Source organism: Manis javanica, chromosome 3, assembly GCF_040802235.1.
Source record: "Manis javanica isolate MJ-LG chromosome 3, MJ_LKY, whole genome shotgun sequence".
In the NCBI taxonomy this organism is placed as follows: domain Eukaryota; kingdom Metazoa; phylum Chordata; class Mammalia; order Pholidota; family Manidae; genus Manis; species Manis javanica.
Window position 1 is genome coordinate 153,265,127 of NC_133158.1, and position 20,743 is coordinate 153,285,869.

General features: G+C 41.5%; 1 protein-coding gene and 1 long non-coding RNA gene across 9 annotated transcripts in view; one reads left to right on the forward strand and one right to left on the reverse strand.

Annotated features, from left to right (window-relative positions):
• The window catches only part of MINDY4B (MINDY family member 4B), a 41,369-nt gene extending 26,627 nt beyond the window's left edge, over window positions 1-14,742 (forward strand). The window contains 4 exon segments of the mRNA XM_037008250.2: window positions 1,110-1,182; window positions 1,781-1,942; window positions 12,876-13,056; window positions 14,600-14,742. Coding sequence (XP_036864145.2) covers window positions 1,110-1,182; window positions 1,781-1,942; window positions 12,876-13,056; window positions 14,600-14,742 — 559 coding nt within the window.
• LOC108387343 (uncharacterized) overlaps window positions 1-20,743 on the reverse strand; it is a 280,040-nt gene that overhangs the window by 182,603 nt on the left and 76,694 nt on the right. The gene's annotated exons all lie outside the window — the stretch shown is intronic.

Below are 20,743 nucleotides of genomic sequence, written 5' to 3' on the forward strand. Positions count from 1 at the left end.
GGTGGTACCTAATGTGCCAAATAAGGTGTAAAGACAATAAATCTTGGTAGATTCCAGAGGAGGAAGGGTTCCCATTAGACAGGGGAGGCAAGGATGGCTACTTAGAAGTAGACTTTTTTCCTGGGCTTTGAAAGAAAGTTCACCTTCTGAGAGTCAGAGATAGAGAGCCCCAGAAGGGGAGAATTAGAAGGCCTGAAGCAGTGTTCCTGAAACTTTTGCTTATCACCATCACATTTGGGTGGCTTATATTATTATTTGCTTAACAACATATATTTAAATATAAACTTCTTCCTAAATATTAATATCCTTTAAATCATGCATTTGCTGTGCTAAAGAAAAAAAGGTATTAAACACATCAGTATAAAATTTTTTTAAATGCTTATATCTACACCACCTAAAATCATGCCATACTTGGGGAAACACTGCCCTGAATTATATCTGATGCCACCATGGCACTCACTGCACTTGACCAACACCTTTAGGTCTTATGCACAGAAGGGCATGCATGACCTTCTGTGAACAGTCTGGTGAACAGGTTCTTTGAAGAACACACACAGCCCACATACCAGTACTCAGTACCTCCCTCTGCATGACAGCAGGAGCACAATGCACCTTGACTTCATATTGTTCAGGGTAGACCCCCTAACCCCTGCTCCGTGAAGGCACAGTAGAAGCTGCCCTTCTGCAGCCGAGAAATGAGCTCAACCCCCAAGCTGGTGTTTTCCACTTGAACAGTCTCTTCGGCTCTGCCTTGGCCCTGCGTTCCATGGAGTAGACGCGTGTCATTACCCTCAGCCACACGCTGCTTGTCACTCTGAGCAAACAGCTTCTCTACTGAGCCCAGCATTCACACAGAGCACATACAGGGACTCTAATATGTCAGGCTTGTGGCTTCTCCAGCTGTGTTCGTAGCTTTCCCAATCACTCCCAGCCCCAGACCTAGAAGCTTTCCCGGTGAGAAATGGAAATGTGCAAAGCACATGGGATGGACAGTGACCAGGCGAACCCACAGAATCATACGTTGTGCTGGGACTGGAGGAAGGGGAGGCAGCAGGTTTGGGGCCAGCACCATCTCCAGCTGAGGGCTAAGGACTTCTCCCATTCTGCAGGCTTCAGAAGGACCTAGATGTGTTCACCACTCATCTGCTACAACCAAGTGCTGGAGGCTTCCTGTGCAGGCAAGTAGGTTGGAAGACTTTGCCTTTCTATTGCATAATCTGAATTAGGCTTTTTTATTTTTTAATGAAGCATACTCTCTCCTCAAGTGAAGAGTGATCAAGTCATCTCTGAAAGACTAAGAAGATGTTACCTAGAGTTAGTTATCAGATTCTACCTTCCCTTCCAATTTCCATTACAGTCCTATTTAGTTTACCTCTGAGAGCCCCACCTCCCTGAGATTCTAGAAACATTAGAAAATATCTTAGGAGCCACCAGAATTCCCTAATAGCTGAAAGAAAAGTACTATAAAAACATCTTACCTCCATGCTTCTTAAATTACAACTACAGAAACCAACGTTCAAATGAAATGTGAAGGGAGAAAAGGCAGTAAGATCAGAGCAGGACACAAGGGAGCTACGGGGCTCAAGAAAGAAGTCAACAAACCATTGTTTTGACCCTACCAAATATTTATGACCTATGCCTTTCCAGAGATATGTATTGTGTGATTTTATTCTTTTCAGTAAAAATGGTAGTTTTTAAATGATTATTTAAAGAAATAAGAAACTAAGACCTATGTCATTGTTACCTAAAATGTAAACTATTTGCAAAATACATCATGTAGACAGTTTTGAACATGATTTTAACGGGAAGAGCAAGTCCAAATGTCTTTAATGGATGTCAGAAAGGAAAATCTCAGGAAATACTACATGGAATCCTGACCCGGAGTGATGTCGGCTAGCTGCAGTGGGGTAGGGACACCTCAGAGGATGACGGGCTTTCACAGGTGAGTGTGTTCGATTCCCAATTACACAAGCAGAGTGTCAATATTTTGAATTTTTAAAAGTCATTCTATTCAGGCAATTCAAATCTGAGCTTAGTTTTTCCTTTACCACTTTCTTGAGCACGTCCCACCCACCACACACAGGGCTCCCAAGGTCTAAATGGAAATATTCAAGTCAACTTGCTTCATATTGTATATATTTTTATGTATATAGAATACAGATAACACAAGTAATAGGCAAATAATTTTTTTTTTAATATTTGAAATACACAGATAAAGGGAAAGTCCCCTTTTATCTCCACCTAGCTACAGGCCCCCTATCTCAGAAATCGGTATAGTCAGTAGCCCATGGGTATTTTCCAATCCTTTGTTTATGCGAATGAATGCATATGTGCCCTCTATTGCTCACACTTTAAAAAACAAAATCACTGAAAAAAAAAGGGAGCCTCACTTATGAAATGCCTCTCAAAAAGCTTTCCAGCTCAAGGGATTTACAATCTCTGACAACCAGAAAGTAGAATGTGCTGTTCTACATTCTACAGAGAATTAAGTAAGATGTGACTCTGCAAAAACAAATAGGAGAGAGAGTGAGAAAGCAACTACACCTACCCCAAACCATAAATCAATGATGCTTTTGTGATCTTTTGACATAAATTTTCATCCTAAAGTCAAGCGAAAGCAAGGCAGATGTGTGAAAAGCTACATTTCTCTGGAGTGGCCCTGAAACTAGCTGGGATGTAGTGTAATTCAATGTAACAGTGATAAAACCCCCCAGGCCTCCCATCCCCAACTTCTACCAACCAGCAGCACTGGTGAGTGAGGCCCCTGCTGATCAGTGCCTGCCCTGTTCTCACTCTCCCACTTCAGCTCAAAATCCCCTTCATGTGTAGAGGGCTTCACACTCTCTAAGATCCTTTTATATCTAGAGCTTCATCTGTCTGTCCTCCTTCTACAATGCTGGCTCCAGCTACAATTTGTTATTCATGAAATCAGCCTCTTGCAATACATACAAATCATGTATCTGATGGCATCAGGAAAGTAGTGTCTGACTATAGCAGAGCTAGTTTATGTGTACAAATGTGTTCTAAAATTTTTCTTGTTATCTCTTGAGTTTGAAAGCTAGGTCCATCACAGAAAAATGAGATGCGATAGATAAACTAAAAGCAAAAGAAATGAACTGTAGGTAAAATTGTAATATTTCCAGACTATCTCACCCTGCTTTAGTACATCTGCATATCAATAGGCGCTCAAGGGTGGAGAGAGGTAAGGCTTTAGTGTATTTGCGTCATTCCTCAGGGGTGGAGAGAAGTTCATCTCCATATCAATGGGTAATTACCTGGGCAACAGAGGGCTTATCTGTACCTGAGAGGTGAGGGGGAGGGCCGGATTTGCTTCTGCTGGAGCAGGAAAGAGAGAAGCCCCCAGACTGCAGTTTGTAATCAATAAACAGGTTTTAAACTTTATTTCTCCCTTTGACTCATTTCAGTTTTTAGAGGTATTTTGGCCTGGGATTTCCTCTCCCCGGACCTGCATGAACCCAATCCTATCATCCAGGAGTCAGTCCTTGCAGAAATCCTTCCTCCTATTTTTCTTTCACATATAAATGTTCTGCTCTTCTGAAATTTGCTTTTCTCATTTACACAAATATCTTTATATGTCAATGAATGCATGTCCTTCATCACATTGAATGGATACAAAGAGTCCTACTGTATGAATGTGAAAGAGTCTACTTTGAATATATTTCTGGACAGAGAATGGATTTGTTACTATTAAGTTCCTTCATCACTTGTTCCAGATAATCCATCTTGGAATTTGATATAGATAATGAACAGGAGATCTAAATCAGAAATATGGGATTTAAATATTTCCATTTATATATTTTTATTTTCTTTCAACCATGCATGGTCACCGGATGTCCATGGTCAAGCACTCTGTGTATATCAGAGCCTAGTAATATACCAAGGCTCAGTTTCGGGAGAAAAATGATGGGGTATCCTCAGGGCAATTTTTAAGCAGTGAGGGTACAAAAGTTACAGCAATGATTTTAGTGCTTTGTCTAGTATTACAAAGCTCTTTCACAATATTATTTCACTATAGCCTCATTATAAACTACAAAGATTTAAGATGTCATTTGGGTAGGTAATTCACAGTTTGTATCTCCACACCACTTGTGCTATTATTTGTTTAATATTTTTCTTTAAATCAACTGACTTTTAAAATTTGAATCTAACCTTTTCTGCAGCAGTAATATAAGCCATGGCCTTGACATGCTATTTTTTTCCTAATACATATTTAAATAAATAAATAAACATGTCATGTTTTAAAACTCACCCCTTTTACAACTGACTTTCATACTGATGCCAGGGTTCTTGTTTGCGGAGCCGAAGAATGAGCTTTACAAACAGTCAAGGTAGTAGTGCAAGGTACAGGCTTTTATTTAGAGATAAAGTGAAAGGACAGAGCTCCCGGCTCACGCCAGGAGTGGACAAGAGAGTCCCATAGTGGTGTGTTGTCTAGGGGGTTTTATAGGCAGTTGAGGATTTTTCGAGAACATGAAAAAACTTAGGGGTGGGGACTTGTTAAGTGGGTCCTGAATATTAAAAATTAACTTAACTGTAAGGAATTTCCTGCCTTGATTTCTCTCAGGGACACCGGCGCCTGGGTCCGGGAGCATATCAAAAGGCTGCCTGCCCAGCTCCCAAGGTAGGCCGAGGTATTGTCTACTTGCTAAAGAATCCTTCCTCTGGAACTTCCTGGGTGTTAAAATGCAATCTTATCTTTAAGATGGAATTCTTCCTGCCTTTTACCATGCCGTCTACAGCTGGGTCTGCATGCTAAGTTAGTTGCTCAGTTTGCAAAATCACCTTGTCAGATCTGAAGGAGGAAAGACAGCACATAGGCCTGGGCCTTTTAGCATGCTAAAGTGAATCTTACACATGGTTACAAATGATTAGCATAATAAAACGTGTGCTACTCTTCTTTATCTGGGGAACATTAACTGATTTCACTGAAGAATGAATCTAGAGCTCAATGTTTAACATAGAGTTTTAGCAGGGGGGTTTCCTTGCATGTAGTTACATTGCTCTGACTGCAAATATCCTGCCCTGCCCCCTCCAGAGGCCCTCACCCTACTCTGACTACGTCCACGGTCCCTGTCTCAATACCACCAATGCGCACTTCTGCTACATTTAGGAAACATGGTATAAAAGTGAGGTGGTCCCAGTAGCATGTAGAAAACAACCCTGGCCTGGAAACCAGGAGACCTGATTGGAGGCCTTGCCCTGCCACTCCCAGGGTGTGACTTGGGCCAGTCATTTATCCAATCTGTGCCTTTTTCCTCACCTCAGACTAGTGTCCTAACACTTGCCCTGCAAACACAGGGCTTATGTGAAGAGCACATGAAATCACAAATGTCGAGGCCTGTTAGAAAGCCCCAATGATCTATACCCATATAAGACTTTATAACAGATGATAAGGAATAACAGCATAGTGCTTTATTTAGGTTCTACTAAGTGTGAGACAGTGTCTGGACACAAGCATAAGTCATACATGGGCCAATACATATACACAGACTGAGCGCTATAGGAAAAATACTGGCAATAAATGCTTGAGAATAGTGATCTTGATACTGGGCACCCATTGAAAGCACCTGGGGAGTTCGGTTTGATCAACTATTTTTTAGAGCAGTCTTAGCTTCACAGCAAAATTAAGCATGGAGTTCTCATACACCCTCTCCCCCGATCCATGCATAGCCTCTCCCGTTATCAACATCACTCATCACAGTGGTATATTTACTCAACTGATTAACCTACATGGACACATCATCATTACCCAAGTCCACAGTTTACATTACAGCTCACTCTTGGTGGTGTACATTCTATGGGTTTGGACAAATATATAGTGACATGTACCTAGCATTATAGCATCATACAGAGTAGTTTCACTGCCCTAAAAACCCTCTCTCCCCCACAACCCCTAGCAACCACTGACCACTTTACTACCTCCATAGTTCGGCCTTTAACAGAATATCATATAGTTGGAATCACACAGTATGCAGCCTTTTCAGGTTGGATCCTTTCACTTAGTGATATCATTTATGTTTCCTCTATGTAGTTTCACAGCTTTCTCTCTCTCTTTTTTTGTTTGTCATTTCTTTACAGCACTGAATAACATTCCATGGGAATATTGTGAATAATATTCCATTGAGTAAGCAATAGTCCAATGATGTATCACAGTTTATGTATCCATTCACTTAGCAAAAGATGTCTTCTTGCTTCTAAGTTTTGGCAATTATGAATAAAGCTGCTATTAACATCTTTGTGCAGGCTCTAGTGTGGACACAGGTGTTCAATTTCTTTGGATAAACACCAAGGAGTTGGGGGAACAATAGCTGGATTGTATGATAAGAATGTTTAGTTTTGTAAGAAACTGCTACACTGCCTCCCACAGTGGCTATACCATTTTGCAGTTCTACCAGCAATGGATGAGGTGCCTATTGCTCTACATCCTCACCAGCATTTGGTATTGTCAGTGTTCTAGATTTGGGCCAGTTTAATAAGTATTTAGTGGTATCTTTTTGTGGTTCTAATTTGCATTTCTCTGATAATACATGATGTGTAGCATCTTTGCATATGCTTATTTTGACATCTGTACATCTTCCTTGGTGAGGTGTCTGTTAGAGTCTTTGGCCCATGTGGAGAACTTGTAAAACTATCCAGGCCTAGGCCATTCCCCAGAGCTGGGTCTGCTGCATGTGTTAGGAACTGTGCAGCCACATGGGGCCCCACACTTAGAAGGCCCTGAACTGCAGTAGGTTTCATGTTCTGCTGTCACCGCCTTAAAATGCTTAATGAAGTTTTGCATTTTCATTTTGCACTGGGCCGCACAAATCGTATAGCCAGTCTTATCCATTGATTCTGTCTTACTTGGTCTGGGGAGCACCTGGGCATCAGAATATTTTAAAGCCCATGGGTGATTCTAACATGCAGGATTAGGAAGCTCTAATCTAGAGCAGGGCTGCTCAACCTCAGCACTACTGACATCTTGGACGGGAAAACTGTTTGCACTGGGGGCTGTCCTGTGCATTCTGGGATGTTCAGCAGCATCCCTGGTCTATCTCCACCCACTAGATGCCAGTAGCACCACCCTCCAGTGTGACGACCAAAAAGTCTCTAGACATTGCCAGATGTCCTCTGGGGACAAACTGCCCCTAGTTGAAACCACTGCTCTAAAGGTACGGGGGAAATATCTCATTAGGCTTAGCTGGTTAAATCCATGGTGTATAGACTTGGAAAACTAGCTACTTCAACTGAAATTACAACAAAGAGTATCTTTTCAATCAGCATCAGAAAGGTTGACAGTTTTCTGTTCCTTTTTAACACTTGCAAGGCTTTGGGGACAAGTTTCAGACCTTATCTTAAATTAAGATTAAACAGGCATTTGCTAAATAGCTACTAAGCTGCTCTGAGGAAAGGGACTGTATCAAAGAATATGCCCCCAAAAGAGAGAGAGAGCCTCAGAGAATCAAGATTTCACAGAGATCCAGGGCTTCCGTTTTTTTCTGGATCAAATTTTTTCCCACACAAGTCGGCTCAGACCAACAAAGTCGTTACATCATGCTCTAAAGAAAATTGCCTGCAGAGCCTGAAATATCCTCCAATAATAAAGTGGATGTTTGCTGGGACCTTAAAATCAGTCAAATGGCCGAGGCATAAGGTAAAAAATAAGAGCTTTCCTGCTGGAAAGAGGGCAAAAATTACCGAACAATAGGACCACCAAATGCCCGCTTCCAAATTAGAAGTAGGGCAACGGATGAAAACTGCCTGGGTTAGCTTCAAAATCTACATAGAAATCAAGTCTACAATGCTTCCATCTTTTCATCAAGTGACTAATGTGGCTTTTCATCCTGCCTTCTTGGACTCAGTGTTCTGTCCCCAGGGAGACCCCTATGAATCCTGCCCTCAGTGAAAACTGCCTGAAATTGTACACTAATGGCTCGAAACCCTGGGGATGTTTATTATGCTGTCTCTGTTATACACTTGGAATTTGCTTTCAGAACAAATGTATTAAAGAGCAACTATAGGCTGGCGGTTAGTTTTCTTAAACTGCTGAGATATATGAATACATTAGACATATATATGTATACATATGAAGTTTATTTTACCTGAATTTAAAAAATTTTTTCTGTATCAGCTCATTATTTGGGGATAAAAGCAATCCATAACTCATCTATATTTTATATAGATTCATTTGATCATAGATAAATACACACACATATATATATGTTAGAATTTTATGTATTTTTTCACCATCACTGAAGATGGTAGTTAAATAATTATATCTGAAGCTTATTAACTCATTGTAGTGCCAACAGTCACTTGTACGGAGCATGTACTATGTGCCCGGTTCTCTCTGAGCCACTTGCAATGATGTTTTATTTAACCTCACTTGTATTCAACTTCATAATCAGTATGAGTTTAAGTCCAGCATCTGTTGTTTGGTCATTCATTTTACACATGAAAAAATCCAGACTGAGAAAGGTGTAGGAATCTGCCCAAGGCCACCAGCTAGGTAAATGTCAGAGCCAGGATTATGACCCCAGGACTGTCTACATTCAAAGCCCGCATTCTGCCCACTGAGCCATGCTGCCCATCCTTAATCTCTTCGCTTGTTTTCTGATAAAGTGGTAAATACCAAATGCCAGTTCTTAAAATTTTAGCCTGTCATAAGTGCTTTTATAATCTATCATATCTATATATTTACACATAGATGTAGATTTGTATTATATAATCTACTATTATAGGTGCACTAATATTGGACTGTAACATTTATATGGTGGCAACATTTATATGGCTAGGTTCTAGCAGGCATGACAATTGTACTCGACAAGCTAGAACTTTACCCGCTGACTCCTAGGTTAAAGCAGTGTGAGTCTGAGGTGACTGGACTGCAGGTGCTTGGGGTGCACTCTCTGAAGGATCTGCCACCCTGAACCGGCTGGTTGGCAGACCACATCTGTAAGCTGTACGCTAGGAGGACAGACTCAGTTAGCACTCAGAGATGTGCTAACCAGAAGACCTATCTGATTGCAGGGTATCCAAAAGTCTAATATTTCACAATATTCTACCCTAGAACTGAAACACCTTGCAGAGCAGAAGTTTGCTCAAGAAAGAATCAGGTGCATTTCTGGAACAGTATTCTCAGTATCAATGCATTGAAGGCCCCACAGTTACTCTCCTTTTCTGCTCTCAGGCATGGTGATTTCATACAGGACCCTTGAATATGCCAACTGGGTATACTACAAAGTGTTTTGTGGGTAGCTAGGAGTCCTGCCTAGGGAGGGTGCTGTAAATCGGAAGATTATATATATGCATTGATAATGAAAACCTAACATAAGAAAGGTTTCTGAGTTCAGAAGAAAGCCAGCACACTGCGGGCAGATTCTGCTGTCTAGGGGAAACCCATCCTGGAATGCTACGTTTGTCTTGCCAAATAAAATCTCTACTTATTCTGTAATAAAGCTGCAGAGACTGCAAAACCACGTCTACCAGTCACAGTGTCACAGCCCAGTGGGCGAGACTTAAAACAAAACCGGCGTTCTCATTAGATGACACGGCAAGCCCCCCATAGCCCACCAGACTGGCGGTTCCTGCTGAACACAGCCAGCTGCCCACAGATGAGGCACTATTTGGATGCCCCCTGTCACTTTTCCATTTGAAGGTACAGGTTTGAGTGTGAGGTTCCAGAACCTCAATGAGAACATAAAGCAGTTTGAGTCTAACACCATCTGGAAAGCCTTAGGAAGCTCATGTTATTTTTGCACCTGCCACCGAGAAGAAAAATCCACTCTGGCTTTTAGAAGGGACTGTAATCATTTAGGTCTGGCTGGAATTACTCCCTTGGCAGAACACGCCACCATCCCAGGCATCCCCTCTTCCCTCTCCATCTCCCCTGTAAGGAGACTGATAGGAAGAAGTCCCATCACATAAGTAGCTGGTGAAGCTCCGCCCCTCACGCGCCACCACCGCGTCGCGGAGGGAGCGCCTTGCAAACGTGACAACACACAGGCAGACTGGCTGAGAGAAGTTACATCAACCCCGTGTCCCAGGTAGCAGAGATGAGAGCCCGCCCTTTAACAGCCATGCATGCAAATCATCACCAGGAGTCAGCAAAGAAGCAATGTTTCCAACACCTTCCTCCTGTTCAGCATACCGAACTGGGGCCTTGGGACTTGCAATGTCAAACTAGCTATGCAAGGCACACTCTAAGCCCTATTGTTCAAGAAGGCATGAAAGAAAGAAGTACATGGGCTCAGTCCTTGCCTTCTAGTGTTTACAATTTGTCCACCCTTCTTCCTGTCCTTAAAATTGTACATTGGCTTAAACTATACATGTTATGAAAGGCTTGATGGCTGCATGTAAGGCTGAGCCTACCCAGCTTATCACACAGTAAGTGAACTTAAGGAGAAAGGTATTTTATTTATAGCACCACTGTACCACAATTTAATTTCCTTTTTACCATGGCAACATGAGGCAACATGTACAAATTCTGCATTAGTGGAACCTCACCAATAAAAAAATATTTAGACTCCTGCTCTGGGGGCGTGGTGAGGGTGGGGCAGGGGTTGCTGATAAACTGTGTCTAACCAAAAACAAGACAAACTCTTAACTGAAAATTCCAGTCAAACAGATTAGGTGGTGTGCCCAGAAAAGAAGAGGATATAATATTTGACTGGATTTCAGTTGGGAGGTGCTTTGTTTTGTTTTTAAAGAGCTCACTTTAAACCAGGTGTGTTCTCCCTGTAATCCTAAAGTTCGCCTCTTAGGCTTAATACCCAAATTGTTATGATGGTCACATGTGACATTTTCCTTATGAGAATCTTCCAAGATGAGCGAGGTTCAGCCTGTGCAGTGTGGGGTGTCTGTATGATCATTTTGGGGGCTGGAGGTTGTTGTGCTTATAACTACCTCATTTTTTCACCTACTCCAATAAAATCTTGAGTAGCTCTGAGTTCAGGAAAGAAACTGTTGCAATGTTGTATAAAGTAAAAATAGTGTGCTGTCTGCACCCTGCAAAGTATGTTTTCTGAATGCCAGTAGAACTTTGCGTACATTACAAAGACTCTGTGACACAGCATTTTATATGTCTGTGTGCCATACATCCACCCAGACATAATGTACAGCAATGTTCATTAAAATCAGCCTGACTATCTGCCTGAAGTTCAGATGGAATGGCATTTTATTATAAACAGCCCTCAATTTCCTAATTAGTTCATCAAAGTTGTCTGACCTTAATAATTCCATGTCCTGTGGATCATATATGCAGTTACATATAACCTTAATACAGAAGGAATTCACCAGAAGGCCTAAGAAAGCAAGTGCTTATTTTATAACTAAAGAAGGTTACAATGTCATTTGGAACTTGGGGGTGGACTCTGGTATGTAAAGACATGCCACTGCTTCAATGGCACATACTCTGTTTTATTTTAGATGTAGCCAGTGGGCGACTTGATCCACCTTTGCTATGTGAGATGCTCATTTCATACAGCCCAGAAGCACCAACTCTTGTGCAAGTAGATAAGTGATTCCTGTGCTAGAAGTATGTCTGGATTGGGGTGCAAGGCTTGCACCCCTTTTTAAACTATCCACTAAAACTGAGGTCACTTCTTTTAAACACAGTAATATAATTTTCAATGGTAGCTAAAAAAAAGTGAAAAGCTTAAAGACAAAAGCATCTCTGATTCACCCACTCATCCACAACTAAAGAATTTAAAGAAAAGAGATTTGAATAGAACTATTGAGAAATCAAAATGTCAAGTTAGTTATTACCCTTTAATACTTGGGTTTACAAAACACGTGATAATTTTTCAAAGCTGGCTTGTCCACAAAATAGAATTTGTTCCTGAACACACAGTACAAGTCTGAGGACTGAGAAGAAAAGAAGCAGAATTGGGTCCTTCCGTTACGGGAAGGCACGCCAGGGCTGCGGGTCCGGGAGCTCTCTCCAGCATTGTGCAGAAATTACAGGGTTTTCCATGTAGCTCATGTTTATTTTTTAAGTAGAAAAAATAATTTTGTTTAACATTAATGACTTTTGATGGCAATGATTTAAAAAACATGTGCTTCCCTGCTTTTTTAAATACAATGGTAAGTATCATTAATAGAAACGTACTATAAAATATGCTACCCTCAGGAGCTACTGAAGTGCACAGGACCCCTTTTACTACAGAGCCTCCCACAGTGGTGATTTTGTGAATCCAAGTCACTGGCTATAAGAATTCAAGGCCAAGGTGACAGTTGCCTGGAAAACCCAGATAACATGCTAGTTGAGAAAGTACACATTATATATAGTATTCAACTAGTACACTCAGCTCTAAGTACATCTTCACAGCTGATCTACATGTTAACAGGCATATGTGTGTACCTGTGTGTGTGTGTAACTCCCTCATTTCCCAGAAACTCTTTTCTATATTCAAAATGTTCTATATTTCTATATTCTAAATATTCTTTTTCATATATTCTAAATGGCTAGTGTTGCCAGAAATCTAATCACCTGCTGAATGAAATATTATCCTATCTGGAAAATAAGGCATAAACACTAGTCAATGACAGAAACGAATTGAGGTTCTCTTACTCCACCCCCTTATCTATTTTCTACCTCACTTCAAAACTAAACTCCTCCCTGAGGCAACCCCCCAAATTTTTAAAAAATAAATTCCATAGTAAAAAACTGCTGCATGACCACCACACCATTCATAAATGTAAATTCATTCATGACGAGGCCTCTATGTCACATCTGACTACACGCATCATGTCCTTCACAGCTCCAAGTGCCGCAAGAAGTCTCAAAGCCGCTTTTTGATCATTACGATGTATCAGCATCTGTTGCAATGTGGCAAAAGCTATATATCCATTTGCATTCCCCGCTCCCCTTCCAGGTGGGCAGCATGCTGAAGACTCCCAAATTACCTATTTGGCTGTGCAACATCAATGGAAATTACAGTGCCCTTTGTAGCACAAACAGGCAGCTCTTATCAGACTGGAAAATGGAGCGTGTCTTTGATCTGTGCTTCTACAGTGGCCAGCCCTCACAGAATAAGCCTGTGCATCTTACAATAGGTGAGCATTTTAGACTCCAAGCGCTGTGTGCTTTCATGTGCTCAGAGACTCGGCTGCCAATGTTTAGCAGCTGTGCGGCTATTCATGCTGGCTCTGCAGGAAAATGCTTAGGCTTGATGTCTGAAATGAAACCCATGCATGATTCCCCCAGGCCTAAGCCTGAGCACTGTAACCTGGGAATTTAAACCTGCTTTACATGGAGCAGGGGGTTAGGAGTAACAGAGAAGCAGCAACTTTAGGTAAGGGAAAACAGAAAAGGTGAAGAATCAAATTTCTGAAAAGCCCTCTCCAGGGTCTTTTATCTTTGCACATGAGGCATTTAATACCTGAAGAAAGAACTGGAAAAGCAATGGGGTGGGGGAAGGGGAGCCAGTGGGCCAATCCTACCCCCACTGAGTATCAGGTGATCACCAGTGACACCAGCAACCAAATAGACAGTGCATTGTCTGTTCAGATTAGCTCAAAAGCATTTTTGAGGGCTAAATGCTAGACCCTAGGAAAGCAACAGTAAGTAAGGCACAGCCCCCATAAACCTTTGGAGGTTCCAGTCCAGTGGGAGAAGCAGGCAATGGCACAGGCCATTTCATTTCAATTACAACCATATTTTTTTTAACTCAGGAGGGAAAAGACTAACCTTAGGATGTCTTCTAACCATGGCCCTTTGTATAAGGGGTGAAACATGGTGAGACTGGGAGTCCATCTCCAGCTCCTCAGCACCATGGATGGAACCTCACTGATGTGATGTCTGACTTGGCATTTAGCGTCACAGGCCTCACATCAAGCAACTTTTCATTATTATACTAAATCTGGAAAAGTATCTCAGTGACTGCTTTAACTGAGTACTCCTAATTATTTTTCTTTAATTATGAGAAATAATAAACCCATTTAATTAGTGGGACACTGATAATAGGTTCCTTAAAATATGTTACTGTTTCTACTTTACTCTCTTCTTTGAGGAAAGCATCATTTTTTTTTAATTAGCTCACATTCATCACAAGCATTCTGTTCTGGGGCTCTGTATTGAAAGCTTTACATACATTATCCTACTGAATTCTCCCAACAGTCATATGGGGGCAGATACTATGATATCTATTTCTACAAAGGGGCATAAATAGTTGCTAATTGAATAAATGAGGCTCAGAGATGTTAAGTACCTTCTCAAATGTTGTACGACAAAACCTGGACTTTGAACCCAGTTCTTGACTACCTCACTGTAATACCTCACCCTTCACCCAAAAATGAAAACGTGCTCTTAGGAGCACTGAGAAGGGGTGAGTGCTCCTTTTTTCTTATTTTTCCTGACACATATCACATCATGGTGCTGGAATGTGCATTACATGACTCATCTATATTCATGTTCCAAGATACACAGCATTTCAGGTCAGCACAAACTTGGTTTGTATGGGGCATTTCTACATACCACCTACTAGAATCCCCCCTGCTTAACCAGTCCTGCCCGCCCATTCTCTCTTCCTTCCTGCTTGACTTCCTCTGGAGCGGTATCCATTGGATGGGGCCTCAATGCTGGCTGTTCCTCCCTCAGATACTCACTCTCATCACTGGGAAAGAGACCAACGTGGAAACGAGCAGAGACCAGCAAGACGATTTTCTCCAGTGGAGATGGCAATCAAGATCAAGTGGAGAGAGGCCACCATCAGCTGGAATGGGGCTCTTCCCTTCTTCTAAAGGGATTCAAAGCCTAATACGGCAGGAGACCACCTCACCTTTACATTCCTCATTCATGAGCCCCACCAAAAAGCCCCATTGGCAGTTTTTGTCTTGGTTTCTTTTTGGTTTTGATTTGTTTTTGTTCTGTCTGTTAAGTCTTCCACAGTTGCTATTAGTGTTGTAGGAGAAATATAGGCCCTTACCGCAGGGTCCGTGCAGTGTAACCTCTACACTCATACAGACTGGTTCCTTCATTTTATTCAAAAGAGAAAATGAAGTCTCTTACTGGCATATAATTTCCCAGTCAGTCTTCCTGGGTGGTCCTCCCTGAGTATCCCAGGTGCAGTCTGCGGGCTTTTTCTTGCAGATGAAGTCCCCACTAATGCACCATCGGACCTTTAGTTATGGCAAGTGCTCAGGCCTCCTCAAAGACTTCCTGGTACAGAGAACATTCCTTTCCCCTTTACGTTTCCTGTGCCACATTAGCAAGTTCTTGTCATTAAAACAGTAAATAGGCCTCTTCACACCTGAAGCAGGGCAATTCCTGGGATGCTGAAAGCTAGAGCAGTTGGTTTGTGGGACCAGGTAGTCAGTGAGGACACAGAAGAAGACATTCTTTCTATTAGCGCTCTGGTGCTCTGATTGTTTCTTTTCTTTATAAGCTGAATATGAATCCATAGATAAACAGATAAAGTGAGAAAACAGATAAAATAAATATGTAAATTTAAAATCTCCTCTTACTGACGTAGGGCAGAGACAGGAGGCAAGCATCATGGTTAACTTTTCCTGCCCAAGATGAAAAAAAGGTGAGATATAAACAGTACAGTAAGAATAGGAAAAATTCCATCTTAAAGCTAAGATTCTACTTTAAAAACCAGGAAGTAAGATTCCTAACATTATTTAGCAAACAGACAGTAACTCAGCCCACCTTGGTTGGAGCAGGGCATGCGGTCTTGATTGACTATGTTCCCAGAGGGAAGCTATCCCTGGAGAAGAATTGACCAATTTCTTGTGTTAATTTTGCAGAATTACCTGGAGGACTAATAATAGAAGAGACTTAATGTCTCTCACCAGAGATAAGCATTTTGAAACCAACTTTACAAGTTAATACCCCCTGGCCCTTTGAAAATCCTTAAAAGAAGGAACCCCTAAACTTTTAGCACATTTCCTCTCTGAAGACTTTTTCTCTGACTGTGTAACTTTAAATAAAGCTTTCTCACTGCTCAACTTAATTGCGTTTCATCCCTGCACTTTGCTAGTGGTAAGAGTCTTTGTTTCTTTGCTATTTCATCCTATTTCTAAGTCTTCACTTGGTCTCTACTTTACTCTTGAGAGTAGGGAGGGGCTGCTGGAGCTAGATTTGGGCCTGCATGTTCCAGTCGCCTCGGTGACCCAGAGGGAACTGCAGCTGTGGGAGCCCGCCTGAAAATCTCCCTTCTTTGGTAAATTCTCAGAACATAATCTCATTCCATCGCATGCTCTGCAGCTCCCCAAATCCCGGGGTGGTAGGGGCTAGTCCCCATGCCATGTAGATCCAAGCACACGTGGGACGCCAAGTGACCCTGGCTTTAAGAGATGGCAAGGGAATCTGCCCTACACCAAGAAAATGTTCAGCGAACTTTCTCTTTCCCTCTGCAGTTTCCTGTTCTCAGCCGCCTGCAAGGCCACTGTCGTTCATTTCTACTCTGGCTCTAATGAATTCCTTCCTTACCTACACTCCACTGATCTGCTCAAGAATTCTTTCTCCTCAAGAGTCAAGAACCCTCCCCCCTCTAGGCTGAGGTTTCACCTGGTGCACAGGGCGAGACCTCCCAGACGCAGCTGCCCAGCAACATGATGTCATTGTTCAAAGAGGAAAACAATTCTTTTTTAGAATATGATCTTTCCCTGCCCTGTTTAATGTCTATACTTTTCCTGAAGAAATAAACTACACCAAGTAAGACATATTCTTTCTAAAAGAAGTCCACAAGAAGTATTCAGATTTTTTTTTACCCAGTCCTCAGGTCTGCCAACTCATAGACTTAGGACTTTGTATTCAGAACCCAAAGATTAGATTGTACACAGCAACTTTTTTGTACCCATTGTCCAACTGATTTGTTAAGTGGATTTTCATTTGGTGCAAAGAGCAGTATTTCAACTTAAGGAGCATATAGAAAACGGAACTTCAAGGTGAATAATACATTACTTCACAAGAGAAAGGCGATCGGGCTTGCACTGCTGATTACACTGCTGTTTTCATCAGAACAAAGGAGTGGATCCCTGCACACCCTTGTCTTATGTGGTCTAAGTCTTAGCAGTACTGTGCTTTTCCTGAGGTGCAGGCCTGTTTTTGTTTTATGGACACAGAGTTATTTCTAACTAAAGGTCCTTATTGGAGTGCGTTGCTGGCAAGCTTAGGGCTAAATGAGAAACCACAGCAAATGCATTAGTGAGAAAGTTCCCAGCCACAAACAAGAGAGCTCACCGACAGTGCCCCAACCATTAGGATGCTACTTTTTAACAAGAATGGTCCAGCTAGCACTGTGACTTTCTTAGATCAATCACTGTGCATCCTGCAGGACTGAGCACAGGACACTTGATACTATAACAAAAGCAGGGCTCTGTAGAAGGTAGAAAACTAGCAATTCTCCTGGCAGAGAATTCATATCATTCATATTAAGTCCTTACAAAGGCCTTTTGGTATTGGCCTCACTTCTGCATCTATTTTCTGTCCCTACCTTATTTTTCCTTTGTATTTTTAATTTATTCATAATTTATGTTATTTTGCCATATTTCATATGTTGTATTCTGTCTTAAATTATTCCTGGAACAAATATATAAACAAGTAAAATAATAGAGGAAAAATTAAGAACCTATGTTTTATACATAAAGGTATAATAATTTTGATATATAAAGGTCTTATTTCATTTATAATGTTCAGTGAAAATGAATTTTTACTTTCTCTTATAAACAGGCACTCCATAATACTTGAAATTTTTTTTAAGGTGGAGACATGTTATTTAAAAGTAAGAAATTTCCTGGGACCATCAGTTCTCATTTGTACTTTCTGTTTTGAGATAAATGACTTTGTCTTGTCAGCTTCTCAAACATAAAGCAGGAGAAAGCTGTTTGCTTGAAGATGGAGATAATAATTTTTCTGATAATTACCTGACTGTGTCTTTAGTGGGATCATGCCCCTGAGGAGACAGCAAAAACTTCTTTTCCTCAATAGTGACTTGGACTGATATGTCCCTCAAAATTATTGCTTTTTCTTAGAGGAGATGTGTATAGCATTTTTTCAAGTGTGAGCTCCCCAACGTCACAAGAGCAAGCAGGACCAGGAGAGGGGGCAACGGGCTGAGGCTCTCTTCACCTCACTCTGGCTGGATTTGACATTGTACTCCCAAAGCTGTGTGCAACCTTCCGGCACACCTCGACCGAATTTCATGTACAAGTAACACAAACTATCGATATATACTGTGACTGTTCTAATTGCCTTGTCAGGGCCATGGAGACAGAACAGTTGATTCATTCATTCGGGGAACTTTTTCAACATGACCTGTGTGCCCCAGCATTCTGCTGGCTGCCGGAGAAATGCAGTGAGGAAAATCAGCCATAGCTCCTCTTCTCTCATGGAGCTTAGGCTCTTCTAAGGAGATGGCATTAATCAAAAAAAACACTTTAATGAACATTAACTTGAAAACTGAGGTACGTATCCACAGGGAAGGACTTTCTGATGTGTAATATCCTATAATAAAGACCTGGAAGTTTGGGAAATGGCATCTTTGAGGAACAGGTGGTTAAGCTTAGATAGGAAGGCTGAGTAGAGAAAACCAGGAGAGGGGAAGAGGGATGAGCAGGTGCTAATCCCTGTGGTGGATGCACTTAATGAAGAGAAGCCAGTGGGTCTGCCTTGCAGAGAGCAAAGAGGAAAGTGACTGAAAAGCAACCAGAGGGTCAAGTACGGCCCCATCACAGGTATAGTAGACTGTGAGACACCGGCAACCTTAGAAGGTTTAAGTGGCCTGGTAAGATTTGCATTTTGAAAAAATGCCTCTGTGTGGAGAATGGGTTGGAGAGAGACCAGGATGAATGGGATGAATGCTGAGGCTATAGCAATGGCCTAGGCCAGAGATGACCAGACCAGAATGGTAACAATAAAGGTAGACCAAAGGGGGCCACTCAGGAGGTAACTGCTCAATGAGTGAAGTAGACAAGACCAAGAGACTGATTGCAGGGGGAGGGAGGTGAGGGAGAAGGAGGCCTCAAGAATGTCCTCTAGTTTGAAAACTGGTGGAAGGTTATGTCCCACTGAATTTGGAAACACGGAAAGAGCAGTAGAGGGGAGGAAATCACAAGTTCAGTCTCGCACATGAAACATTCATGTGGAGAGGTAGAATAGTGTATTAGAAATAAGGATCTGGAATTCGGAGCAGAGGGTTGGACCAGAGAAATAACACCTGGGAGTCACCGATGCTAAGTAACATGATGATCTGGAGTACAGCTGCTTAAGGAGGGTGTGAAGCAGGAAGGGCACCGGGCCTAAAACAGAGCCCTGAGGAATCCCAGCGCCAGCAGCCCACTAAAGATGCAGTGAGCTTGGGAAGGAGGCAGAGAAGGTGCAGATGGAGATACAGGAAGTGACTGTCAGGTGATACCTAAATAAAAGATATTTTCAGTAGTGACTCGTTAAAACTAACCAGAGGATCATGGTTGAATAAATCCAGCCAGCTATTTTCAGGAGAGGCTGTTTAACTTTAATTCTGTTGGAAGTATTCATGTTCTATCTCCTTCCAAGAAGAACTAGGGGTGACCGATAAGTGATAAACCTGGAGAAAATGGTGTTGATTGTCTTTTGTTATTGGACCCAATGAAAAATCTTCTCACTATTGTCCACACGGTGGTGCTATGAGAGTGACTTTTTTCAATCTCATTATCAGATATAATTATCACGTAAATGTGGGCAATTTAGTCATGCACACAAAAAAATCCATAAGGAATTGCAAAACTGATGTAATGGATATTTTATCTTTGCAATACTTAGAATCAGTATCACCAAGCATGGTGGGCAGAGTCACTTTGACCAGGAGCCTTCCTCTTCCACTCCAATGCGGGCAGCAAGAACAATAAATGTTGACTCCAAAATAACTCCATTTGAGCCACTACCTTCCTGGTGCAGGCACCATGATCTCTCACCTGGACCATTAAACTAGCTGTCCAAGTGCTCCCCTCACCTCTCTTGTCTCCTTCAAATCCTTTATCAATACAGCAATCCGTTTTTAGAATTTGGATCTGATCATATTATAATAATTCATATCAGTCATTGTTACATATCTAGGACAAAATGCTGAAATCTTAACATGATCTGCAAAAGCCTCTAGGATTTAGCTCCTGACTTGTCTCCTGCCATTCTCACCAGTGTGCTCCTATCAAGGCAAGTTCCTCTCATCCCCACTTAGGGGGCCTTGCACATACTGTTCCCTCTCCCGGCAATGATCTTCACCCTTATCTTGTTCTTTGGATCTCTGCTGAAATATCACTTCTTTGGAAGGCCATCGAATGGGTCTCCCTGGTTCATTCTCTTAGCACCTCATTCTTCTCCTTTATATCACTGGCCATTGTTTGCAATTATGTACTTATTTGTATGCCTATGTTGTAAATATCCAAATACTGGCTAGACCGGTGTTTCTTCAACTCTTTGGTATCAGCACCTCTTTATGCTCTTAAAAATTATCAATGATCCCAAAGAGCTTTTGTTTATCTGGGTTATATCTATTAATATTTATTCTATTAGAAATTAAAACTGAAAAATTGTTTAAGTATTTTTAATTCATTTAAAATAACAAAAATAAAGTCTATCATATATTAACCTACCTAAGATAGTGTTTTATGAAAACTATGTTTTCCAAAGAAAATAATTAGTGTAAAGAGTGGCATTATTTTACATTTCCATAAATCTTTTTAAGGGCCAGACAATACAAGACAGCTCTATTCTTATATCTGCCTCTACATTCAATCTGTTGTGATATGTTTTTAGGTT